The following is a 12,254-nucleotide window of genomic DNA, read 5'->3' as shown; positions in this document are numbered from 1 at the left end:
ATTCGTTGCAAAGAAGGAGCAGAGACAGAGATACAACGTGTTACTTTATTAATTGCATATCCAAGTCTGCTCTCCGAATGAGTGAAGCACTACCTTTTTAAATACGTATTATTATCAATACACAGAGGCCCACATGATGTCTTCATGGTTTTATCATGAGCTCTTCCCCGTCACCTGACAATCATGCCTATAATGGCCTAAATCACAAGGCAACAGGCGCCCATATGTTCTGAAAACAGAGACATATTGACACTTGCTGTCTCATGACTTATCAGGAGACACGTTAAGTTAATGTGTAGATATTAACATGGGAGAGAGAGTTCAATGAAAAGTCACTGGCCTTCACATACTAAATATAATGAATGAAACCAATACATGATTCTGAATATAACAGTCGAACAGTACTTAATCAAGAGTAAATAAGTTTTTCTTCCAACAAATAGATATTATAGTTAAAATATTATGTTACTTCAGTCGAAGAAATATAGTTGAAATATCTAACCAACACTTTATCATTGCAAAAATAGAAATGTTAAAAGTGCTTTAGATTGAGCACAGCCTTGTGTAAATATGGTTTGAACAGAATCAGATCAGAAAATGTGAGTTTTATAAATGATTGTCTAGTTTTGAGTGAGGTTTTTCATTATGCAAAACATGATTTACTCCACACATTTTATTTATTTGATAGCAACTACTTTTGGGTTCCATAAATAATGTCACCCAAAGCAGAGAATTGCTCTTCTTTTTTTAAACACACTATTTATCCAAGAGAACAATTAAAAAAAAGATTGTATCAATTGATTAGTATCCTAGGCCATTAAAAGTATTCATAAACTGCATGTCTTTTTTATGAGTCTGTCATGTGAGAAAATGACCTTTTCATGACTCTCTCACTGTGAGAGGGGGTGCTCGTAAAGCAATTACTAAAGAGAGAATTCAACTCTCTCAAAATACTGAGAAAGCTAATGATGGTGATTAAGCACTTGACTTTTACCTTAATTAAGTATTCTACTTTAATTAAATTAAAGTTGTTTATGTATTGTATTAAGCTTTCTTCTCGTTGCTTTTCCCCCTGCAATTTTGTCGAATCTAGATTTAAGAATGAATTAGTTTTAAAATCTAGTTTGTGTATTTGTATTGTATGTGACCTTGCTATGTTTGTATTTACAACACATGATTTTCTCTTCTCTATTTTTTAAGTGCACCTCTAGATCTTGGGTTCGATGTGCAATGAGCCTTTTCCTAAACATCCGCAATTGGGCTGTCAAGCTGCATTTTAATCGTCACTTTGAGGAGAATAATTCTGATGTGACATAAATGTTGCTGACCTAAACTAACACACCACAAATAAAAAGCTTCCTATATCCTGAACACATTCAGAAGATGGGTTTTTACATCAGACATGCTGGTACTTTTTTTTTTCAGAATCCCCTGCAAGTGGTTTACGACTTAGATTAACACAGATTCTCCTTCACTTTTTCTTTTTATGCTTCATCTCCTTTAATACTCCAGTCAGGAAAGAAATATAATGGACAAGACAGAGGCACAGCAGTGATGCGAAGTTTTTAAGAAGGAATCGATTTATTGGGTGGCGTTGTGATAAGTCATTGTACTGCCATCTTTGATTAGTGCAACCGAATAACTGGACCTTCAGTCACTGCAACCCCATCCCACACCACAGATTGTTGGTAAGGGCACAGAAACGTGACCACGGTGGCACAGGTTTGATCTACAACAGCCAATGTTGTGTTCTGATCAATGGCATTTGAGGAAAACAAATGATGTTGTCTAAATAAATAAATATTAATGTAAAACTGTGATGTGAATGTCTAAAAAGGTTACCTGCAAACAAAGTCACATGCCAAATTTAAACTTGGCAGCTTCACTGGAGCAGTTTACGCAATGCCATTACAATAAACAACAATGAAATAATGCTGTTCCCAATAGAACACACATACCAAAAAGAGGCAAACTATTCATTAATGTGCAATATCAACATCAATGTATACCACTGTGCAATATTATTATGATCAATTTGAATAATTTTACGCTTCTTTAATATCTTTACCGTCTGACTACTTATTTGTTCTACAGATTGTTTTTTACTGATGCCCTTTGTTGTACAGTAATACTGCAAATGTCCCTGCTTTGGGATTAATACATGAGGATGTTGTTTTATTCTATTTTATAAGATTTTTGTCCATTTAAAGTTATTGTTATTAATCAAATGGCTGAAACCAGAAATGATGTAATTCAGTATAAAACAATGTGTTGGTTTCTTTAATGAATGCAGCTGTGAGACAAAATAACAGGAATACTTTCCGGTGCATTCCAGCAATACATACGTTACTACACTTGTTGTGTACAGGCTATGGCTCCTCCTTAATTGAGGCATATCATCTGAGTAAATACTGTTGTCACTTTACCGTTATGTTGTGGTGTGGTTTTGTCCGCCCTCTGTAATCTGTGTTTGCAGCGGGGCGTGAATTGCAGGCGTTGTTTCTGGGTTGGAATCAATTCCAAAATAAAGATCACGTGTCGGCTTGAGTTTTGCTGCTGAGAAACACCGCCCTCCCGCGGATCACGGCGGTATGGCAAAAATAACAGAACTTCAGGACCAAACCATTCACTTGATAACGAGACGATGCTATTACTGGTTACAAAAAAAATAAGGCGAATATCAACTAAAGCCTTGAAATGCATGAATAAACACAATCCTTCATTGTACCAAACACACATCGTGACACTTGTTACGTTACATGCATTAATGTAAGATTTATGAGGAGTGTTTTATTTTCCGTGCATTGAAATAGAATGGTACGGTCCGATAGTATTGAAGGCAAAGCTAAAAAAAAACGGTTTGTTTTCACCGAGAGGAAGAGGCGCTGCTGTAATTCGCTGCTGCAGCACCCATTATTTTAAAAACGGTTGTAACATTTATTTTATAGCTGGTTGCGTTTCAGACAGCAGCTTCCTCTGCTCGCCATGGCTCTGTGCGGGGGTGTCGGAGCCATGGCTTTGCCCAGCGAGCTCATCGTCCACATATTCTCCTTTCTGTCCGACCGAGACAAGCTCCGGGCCTCGACCGTGTGCTCGCGATGGAGGGAGTGCCTCTTCTACCCGGCGCTGTGGACCGAGCTCAAAGTGCGGATAGGTGGCGGCTGCAACGGCGGCGGCTCCAGCTCCGAGGAGACCCCGAAGCTGGACTTCCTCATGCGCAAGTTCGGCTCCTTTGTGCGGGAGCTGCAGCTGGAGCTTGCGCCGGTGGAGGGCTACCTGAGCCCCGTGAACAGCGACCCGTCGTCCACCAGGATGGACCAGCCCGACAGCGACCCGCAGCTCTCCGAGCGATGGAGGGACGCCATGGCCACCTACTTGGAACAGGTGCTGTGTGTGTTTTCCAGCATCCGCAACAACAGGTATCGTTACTTTTGCTCTTAAAAAATAAAAACCCTACCGAGTGTTTGTTTTTATTATTTATTTTTTTTTCCGGAATTCGCGTGACGCCCCCAACCCCCTTCCTTCCTCCTTCTCCATTTTTGTTGTTTCATAGTATTTAGTGCGTCGCACTTAGCTAGCAGCAGCTAGCTAGCTTACTTAGCTATCAACAAACAACGACATTTGGGAGTTACGTAATGGGGTCTCGTCTTTGCAGGCGCGCTCAGCATCCGACGTTATCGAAATACCTCCGAAAACGTCGTTCATAGATCAGTTTCGCTTTCCTGTTTGTCCACAGACTTACAATAACCACACAGCGTATGTTTGCACCTTTGACAACTGAGTTAAACGCTCGTCTGCGCGTCTTTTGTTGCCAGTTCTGTTTTCTATGTTCACATTGAGGGTCTTCATACCAGCAGATACAATGCAGCAGCAGCAGCGGTGGCGGCGGCTACAGGATGCTTTGTTGGCCTTGACTTGCTGATATCAGCACTGACACACACACATTCGGTGTATGTGTGTATGCATTTAGCTCTGGTATGTGATACGTGACCATCTATGTGCTGCATACATACATGCGAGTCACTTGGCTCATAAAACGTGACTTTGAACGTTCAGCTTCCTGTGCAGTTTCAGTGCACAACTTCTCTCCCTCTGTTGTACCTTCTCCCACATTCTCCTTTATTCTCCACGGTGCTTTGTAGTGGTGAAAATAGCTCCGATCCACTGCTGTGCAACTCTTGTCTTTGTTCTTTTTGAGGGGGTTGAAACTATATATATATATATATATATATATATATATATATATATATATATATATATATATATATATATATATATTGCTGTTGTTGTCTGACTGTTTCTATTTAGCAAAACCCACTGATAGAGACGAAAGATTGGCGTTTTTGTACATAGTAGCACGTTGTGTGGAACTGGGATTGCTGCAGGCCCTGTGCAGTCTTCTTACTTCCTGACGGCCTCAAGCAAACCAGCAATAAATTAAACGAGTAATTTTAGCAGTATGTCATAATAATAATGTCCCAGATTCAACTTTTCATACATTTGTAATTGCTATGTACTATTTGTATCAATTTAAAACAGTTGACCCCTGGTAAAAACAAATGTCGGCTGTCATATTTAACTTCAGCTGTCATGTTGTCAGGTGACAAAAATAGTTTTTTTTTTTCTCATTAAGCTAACCTATGTCCAACTGCAATGGTACTGGTACACGTTAAAACATAATAGGGATAGATAACTCGTTGTTTCTTAACTAACGGTTTCCTTCACTAAGTAGCTGTACATGAGCCTGCTTTTGGTTTCATTATTTTAAAGATTAGCTCTTAGTTAAATTGCAGGAGTGGGCTTCATCGAACATAATGCACAAAGAGCCCAGTATGTGGGCCCATGTCATGTGTGGCCGCATTGCACACATGTGATTGGTTATCTTTTCTCACATCCTACATTGTCAATCTTCTGAACATTTATTGTCAAAAACGTATGCAGGCAGTCTGTTTGGACTGCTTTTCAAAGCAACAAGTTTTAGCATATAGTCTGCTGCTCGATTGTTGTAAATCTATTTTGGGCAGCAGGATATAAAGGGCTCGAGACGGCAGTGCAGCGAAGTGCAAGGCAGCCATATTTCTGTTGCGATAGGAGACGACCCAGCAATATACAGGACCGGGACAAGGATTGATTAGACTGCACAAAATAGTTACAGTTTGAGATACGAGGTAACCCCGCCCCCCCTCTTCTGATGTTGTTTGTATTGGGAATGGTTAAACTTAACCCTCGAGTCTCACTGCGGTTGCTTCTGTTAAAAAAAAATCCCACGCACCTCTCGTGCGCTTCAGGTGATTGAACCAGATACACAACTTATGGCAGTAATTACTTGAACAAATGTTGACGCAGCAAACAGACAATGAAACCATCCATTTCAGATAATTATGCGACTGGTTTTGGTTCTCCGTCAAGTCAGTTTGTTCAGAATGCTAACAAAAATGCAATAGTGTATAATTTTCTTTATGATACAGATGTCTCGGTAAAGACTAACCCACTAATGATGAATGCAGAACTTGGTTTTACTTTATTTCTCAGGTTTGATTGGGATTTAACCACAAAAGAAAAACAACCCATTTGTTCCAAATGTATTTTAAATAGACAAGTAACAGTTACCATGAAAGCATTACGTTTAACTCTCAACCCAAATCGCTTCACGGGCAATGGCCACGTCCTCACTTCCTGCTCACGCACCCTTGCTCAGACCGCACCCATCCTCAAACTTTGCCTTAATTTCAATCTGAACTACGGGACCTTGTAGTTGGGTGTCACTTTTAGTCTGGAGTATGTGTTTTAGAATATTAGCTCAAATAGCTAAATTGAGGAACGCATGGTCCCTTTCCGATGGTGGTAACCATCATCATGGAACTCGTGGAACACTTGGTGTGTTTGTTGGGGTACTGAAGCCAGAGAACGATGTATAAACTGTATGTTGAAGCTCGTAAGGTGGAAACAAAATACACTATTGCGGTCGTTTTCTTTTTAATCTTCCTAACATTGTCTGTCTCTCTCTCTCTCATCCTCTAGAAACCTGCGGAAGCTGAGTATGTATGGAGACACCTGTGTTCTCCAGCAGGAGGGACTTTTGGATCGCTCCAACTTGCACCAAATTCACCAGGGGGACAAAAAGATCAATGAGTAAGTTCACGCAAACATATGGTTCAGTGAGAGGGTTGGATTCAGTATATGTTCCTGCCCACAGAGTGCTAACTTGCATTGTAAATACAATATACTTTATCCTGGTAAATGATTGACCGCTAAACACCAATGGACAAGAGAACGTTTGTTGTCTTTTTTTAATATTCAGTGGATGTTCGTGTGGGAGAGTAGTATTCACGAGTTGGCTCTGTTGCCCGCCTTGTTTGGAATTGAAAACGGCATGTGTTGTTTGGTGTTTCAGAAGGATGCTTTGTTTTCCAAAATAGGTAGATGGGTAGACAGTTCGTCTTTGTCCAGTCAGCGGGCACACACATCTCCAGCATCAGCACACAACATCAAACGCACTCACTGTGTGTGACCAGCTCTCTGTCGACCGACTGTTGGGCTGATGGAGGAATGAATAATGTAGAGGTGCAGCGGACTGGGGATCACAGTCTCTGAGGAGGGAGGGCTTGTTCGCTGACTGAGAACGGCAAATGATCACGTGATGATTTAAAACTAATCCTGTGTGCCAACATGCTAATTAACAACGCGGATGGACTTTTTTTTTCTTTTTATTTATGTCATCATGGTCCAAAAGTAAAATGCGCAGATCATGCTTGATGGTTTTATAACGTCAGATATTCTTCCTCTGTAATGGGATGTGCTGCTCGGTTGGGCAGCAGTGGCACTGGTGCGTAGCGAATTCCTGTATTTTTAGCCCATGTTGTGTGTCACACATTGATGGTGTTTCCATCATTTCATTTTTGTAATAATAATTTTACGGCCATCACAAGTGACCTTGCTGTCGTCTTTCTTTGTGAAATGAAGTCCGTCTTTGTCTTCGCTGAGGCTCTTCTCTTTCTTGTTAAAAGTTTGCGGCAGTAAAGACGCAAAGTTTTTGCAACGCAGAAAAGCACGCCGGTGCAGATGAAAGGAATCGGAGGCTCTCAATTCCGATGTATCGGACAATCTGGTTCTCCAATTCGCTTAACTAGAAAAAAAGTCCAATGTGTGGCCAAATCCGAAGTTATATTGAGGTCAATCTCTCTAAATCTGGGGAAATAACCTTGTTGATGTTGTCAGGATTATTTCCGCATGAGCGGGGAGATAATGGGCTTTGTTAAGAGTAATGTTACTTCCTTGAAGGTGCACGATAATGTATAAATGTCCTGTCGGTGTGTCAGAATACTCAAGGCGAGGACTACTTTCAATGTACATTGATCCAGATCATTGCCTAGTATTTCTCATTGATGGTAACCAGCGTGGGTTCTTCTGAGGTCGGTGGCATCACATAAAAATGCGTCGTGGATTCATACCTTCCACGCTCTGTGTTTTGAAGAACGGGTCTGGATGACGTCAGAGTGTTTTTTGTGAACTTTGAGGTTCATTAGTCGCATAAAATGTGTTGAAATATATAATTGGCCAGATTACCCAAGTATATAGTCTGTTGTTGTGTTTACTCATCACAGAGTTTAATATGGTGAAATGTTCTGTCAGGTTTCACAAGTCTTACGTAGTGTTTTTCTGTTGCATCTCTTTCTCTCAGCACAAACAAATATCTTCTGCTTTTTTTAGTTGTTTTTTTTCCTTTTTCACATATACGGTTTATTTCTGGGATGGAGTTTGTCCTGGATTTGGATTTGAACTGGTATACACCGCGTTCACGTTGTCCTAAATGTTATGCTCGTAATGCTAGAACATTGACTTGGAGCTAATGCTCTCTTTCCCTCTCCTCCTCTGTGCTCTCTGCAGAATCCAGCAGTTGTTCATGGAGTTGCTGTCTAACGGCAGGCAGCTCAGGTGGCTGTCCTGTAGCTTCATGCTGGGTCTGGTGACCCCCTGCTCCTTAGCCAGCCTGTCGAATCCTTCAGCGGAGACCCTGCAGCACCTCAGTTTACTGGACCACCAGCTGGGTATGTGTAGGTGTGATTCTTCTGTGTCCGTAACCGTTCAAATGCAGTTACAGCTTCAGTTGAAAACAAAACAACAATTGGATAATTGGATTGGTGTGAATCCAGAACAATGGTATGTTCTGTTTTGTACAACTAACCTCTACCAAATTTCCCTCAGGTCCCCTCATCTCGCCGTCAGAGTTGGATCGTCTATCTAATCTTCATTCTTTGGCTGTGGACTTTGCTGATTTGACATCTGAGCTTTGCCGTCTGCTGGCATCTCCTAGCCGAACGCCGCTGCATCGCCTCTCCCTGCTGCTCAACGGCGCCGCCCTTGAATTCAAACCGCTGGAAGGGACCGCTACCGAGGACGATTGGAAAGCACTGGTAATGCAACGCATATCTTTGTTTTTGTTTCTCCATCTTGTAGGCCCGTCGAGGCAGAAACCAAATGATTCCAGGTCAGCCTCTCGCGCCATTTGTTAAGTTTAACCGATCCTCCCACAGATTCGCGTGAGTGCCAACCTGCGCGTGTACATCATGGCCCTGGAGGTCAACAGCTCGGAGCTCCTCAGGGTCCTAAAGCCCAGCCTCCCACTGGAGCGCCTCCACCTCGACAGTTACAGCACGCTGGTGACCGACGCCACACTGGAGCTCATATCTCAGCAATACAACAAAACGCTGACTCACTTCCTGCTCCTGAGGGACGACCCCGACTTCCCCGACCTCAATGTCAATCGTAACGAAGACCCGCTGGTCCTCTTGTCATGGAGATGTACTCAGCTAGCTGTTCTGGTGATACATGGTGAGTTCAGCTTGTTGTTTTGGGGATTCTGATGTGGGCCAGGTCAAGTGTGCGACAGCAGACATTTGGTTGTAGTGCTTACAGGTATTGTATAAATTGAGTGATCTGAACAGCTTTAGACTTGACAAGAGGGTTGGAAGCCAAGAGAAACGATTGTAACTTTAAATCCAACTCAAGATAGGGGATGAGGGCACAAGGCGGAAATACCAGGTAGAAAGACAAGGTTAATGTACTTCTGGGTCAGTGTGGCACCATAGAAACCAACCGCAACAAGGTGACTATAGATCAGCAGGTATGGTGACGACGTCGACTCTTATACGATGGATGATTATTGAATACACTTAGCCGGCCACATCACTGGTCTCGTAGCTCTGAAACAGCGGTGTCATTCAGTTGCGCGAGACGTCGACAGCTCGGCAAGCAGAAAGCTTTACCTCATGTCCCCATGGTTCAACACACGCATAAACCACAAATCTGCACCCAAAGACAGACGGATGATGACTAGTTCCTAATCCTGTAATGATCCGAGAATATAATTTAAAAAGTCACATAGTTTAGTAGGTATTGTTACACAGCAGTATCAGCAAGAAAAAGAAGAAGAAATGCAGTGACTTGATGAACCGACGCAGCGTTTCATACAGTAGCCTGTAAAGCAGCTGTGGAGAGCAGATCCAGAAAGAATCGCACACGTTCATTAATAGATCAACGCAGACTGATTTAGGCCCTCCGGCTTTAACCACAGTTATTAAAATATATCATGTACATTTTCATAATTCGTTTTTGCAGCACATTTGCAGAGTTTGCAGTATTAAGTTGACTGATTTAATGTCTTTATAATTGAGACCAATCTCAAAATAACAACTTCCACGGGTGTGAGCGTGCTTCATTGTTGTGGTTGACCCCTTTTTTTCCCTTTTTTGTGAGATTTGCATATTTATTATTACTTTTTTTTTTAGTTTTACATCCATGTCCCCTCTTGAGCTCCATAGTCTGTTTCTGTCCTCCTGATTGATTAAAGTCCAATAATCACCCTCCTTTTAGCTCCATTTTGCTGTCAACCGAGAGAAGAATATGTAGCATGTTAGCTGCTAAATATTAAGTATGCTAAATGCTATGTTCTAGACTTAGTCACCAACTCTAGTCGTCTGGTGTTTGCTGTTGTGCAGGTAGCATACAGCTACCTGGCTTCATTTTCCACTGAAAACCGCTTCCTGCTGATTGCAGAGTTTGGTGGTTATAATCTGTGGGTTTGTCAATGTGAGAACTCTTTCACACTGACGTCACAATAAATCTCTCACACAAAGAGATTTGCTTATTTCCGAGAGCAAGTTTTCAAATACTGCACACCAGCCGCTCTAGAAGCCGTCGTTATTATTCCTGTTCAGGCAGTGCCTTCAACCGGCAGTTACTGGCATTGTGTTTGTCTAGAAGTAGGTCAAAGTTCCTTCTCCGCAACTATGTGAGACGAGGGAAGGAAAAGCAATTGCAACTACGAGCGTAAAGCTAAGGTAGCGCAGCGGTTGATCCTAAACATTCGCGAGATTAGTCCGACCTCCCTGAACACGCCTCTCTATCTCTCTACAGGTTACACTGTTTGGTCCCATAATTTGGTGGCCATCTCCCGGCTGCGGGGCTCCAGCCTCCGCGTCCTGACCGTCTCCGAGGAGAGCATCGACTTCGATCCGGACCAGTCGGTGGGCATTGAGGGCGACCCGGTGCACAACCTGGTCAAGGAGGTTTCTCTGGGCCTCGGCCGCGTCTGGCACCCCTGCCTGGATTCCAGCCTGGTTTTGTCCGAGCCCACCCAGCACTTCCACCGCGAGCTGCAAGCCTTCAGCGTCGGCATGTAGGCGGGGATGGCAAGTCCAACGCCTCCCAGGCCAGGCCAGACCAGACCAGGCCAGGCCAGACCAGACCAGACCAGACCAGGCCAGAGCAGACCAAAGTCCAAGTCAACTCGGACCTCTGAACCAGGCCAAACGAAGACGAAGTGAGAAATCTAAACTGGATCCTAAAGCAATCTATGGATTACATTTATGTGAACTGATGTGAGCTGATTGTTTTTATTTTTACTTTTATTTTTCTTTCACAGGGGTTTTAGCACACAATCAAGTCATTTTCCAAATGATTCCCTGTTTTTTTTGCTTTGCCTCCTGATTATTTAGTCGGCCAATGACTTGCAATACATTTACCATATTTAAGAACATCCCTTTTTCAAATTAGACATTTTAATTTAAATTCTACATTAATTCAATTTGAACTCATGACAATCTGTGGCGCCTGACATGAGTCACGACCAATGTTTTTATGGGTCTCTCCGCCACTTCAAATGCCCTCTTGTCTGGCACGGCCCGGTCTGGTCTGGTCTTGAGTGACAAGTATTCAGAGCTCGATGTCTTTCCTTCACCATAATAACCTCCAGAGCCTCTGTATGATGTACCTTTTTTGATTTCCTTTGACTGTTTCTCATCTCAACCTGCTCTGTATAACCTTGTTTTTTCCTGTGTGGTGGTTCCCTTGCCTGTATAGGCTTTGTGTGTATTTAAATACAGATATATTATTATCCTATGCTCACAGCTAGAATGGGACAACCAGGCAGGTTGAATAATCGTCCGGTGGGTTTTAAGTGGGGGATGGGTGTGTGTGTAAGGAGGGTGGGGGGGGGGGGTTGCTTTAGTTGTGAACATATTTCTCCTTTTACCTTTTTTTGAAAACCTTTGCTCTGCGTTGGTCTTACTGTCAGCTCCACTCCAGCGAACGTCAGAGTTTGTAAACTAACCAATCGATCACTTCCTGGGTAAACGCAACTATAGCTGCTTCTTTTGTTGCCCTGAAAGAGAGAAGCGCGGGCACTTGCTCACTTGGCAGCAGGGTGGGAATCTCCAGTGCGATGTGGCTGACTGTGGCGGGCGCTCATCAGGTGTTCATGCTGTTCACCAGCAACAACCATGTACCGGATGTTGTGGTCCCCGTTTGAATGGTTTGAGCCCCTGGCTGGTGGTGTTATGGAGAATACTGTTACATGCTGGAAGCCAATGCACTCTCTCCCCCCCGCCCCCCACCCTCCCTGCTCACTTGTGGATCTTTCATGAAAACCTCGCTAGCGGATGAAACGGGGAGCCTCGTCATCCGACTGACGCTCGGAGCCGAACGACGCAATTCAGCCCGTCACGATGCGACGCACGGTTCTATTTCAATCTGCGGTGAGGTCGTAGTTGTATCTTTTTTTCTTTTTTTTTTATTCTATATTCGGGATGAATATAGCTGCCTTTTCGAGGTCAAGACTTTCTGACTATCACTGGCTCCAGAGCCCTGGCGACTAAAATGTGAAGTCATCATGTTGAAGAAAAGAACAAGAGTGTGATATAATATGAAGGGCTCTGAGATTTAAAAACAACCTTCAAGAGAAATATCCGGGGACT

General features: G+C 42.9%; 1 protein-coding gene across 1 annotated transcript; it reads left to right on the top strand.

Moving 5' to 3' along the window:
- Positions 1–2,881: 2,881 nt before the first annotated feature.
- Positions 2,882–10,960, top strand: LOC137787838 (F-box only protein 33). Its single transcript, XM_068580576.1, has 6 exons — positions 2,882–3,419; positions 6,022–6,132; positions 7,888–8,048; positions 8,206–8,414; positions 8,535–8,832; positions 10,417–10,960. Exons 1-6 carry the CDS (start codon positions 2,986–2,988, stop codon positions 10,680–10,682), a joined length of 1,479 nt encoding a protein of 492 aa, XP_068436677.1. The 5' UTR covers positions 2,882–2,985; the 3' UTR covers positions 10,683–10,960.
- Positions 10,961–12,254: the final 1,294 nt, after the last annotated feature.

Source organism: Clinocottus analis, unplaced genomic scaffold (assembly GCF_023055335.1).
Source record: "Clinocottus analis isolate CAN_PGR_092001 unplaced genomic scaffold, fCliAna1.0.p SCAF_17, whole genome shotgun sequence".
In the NCBI taxonomy this organism is placed as follows: Eukaryota; Metazoa; Chordata; class Actinopteri; order Perciformes; family Cottidae; genus Clinocottus; species Clinocottus analis.
Note: the sequence above shows the minus strand (reverse complement) of the source record. Positions and strands in the feature narration are given on the sequence as shown.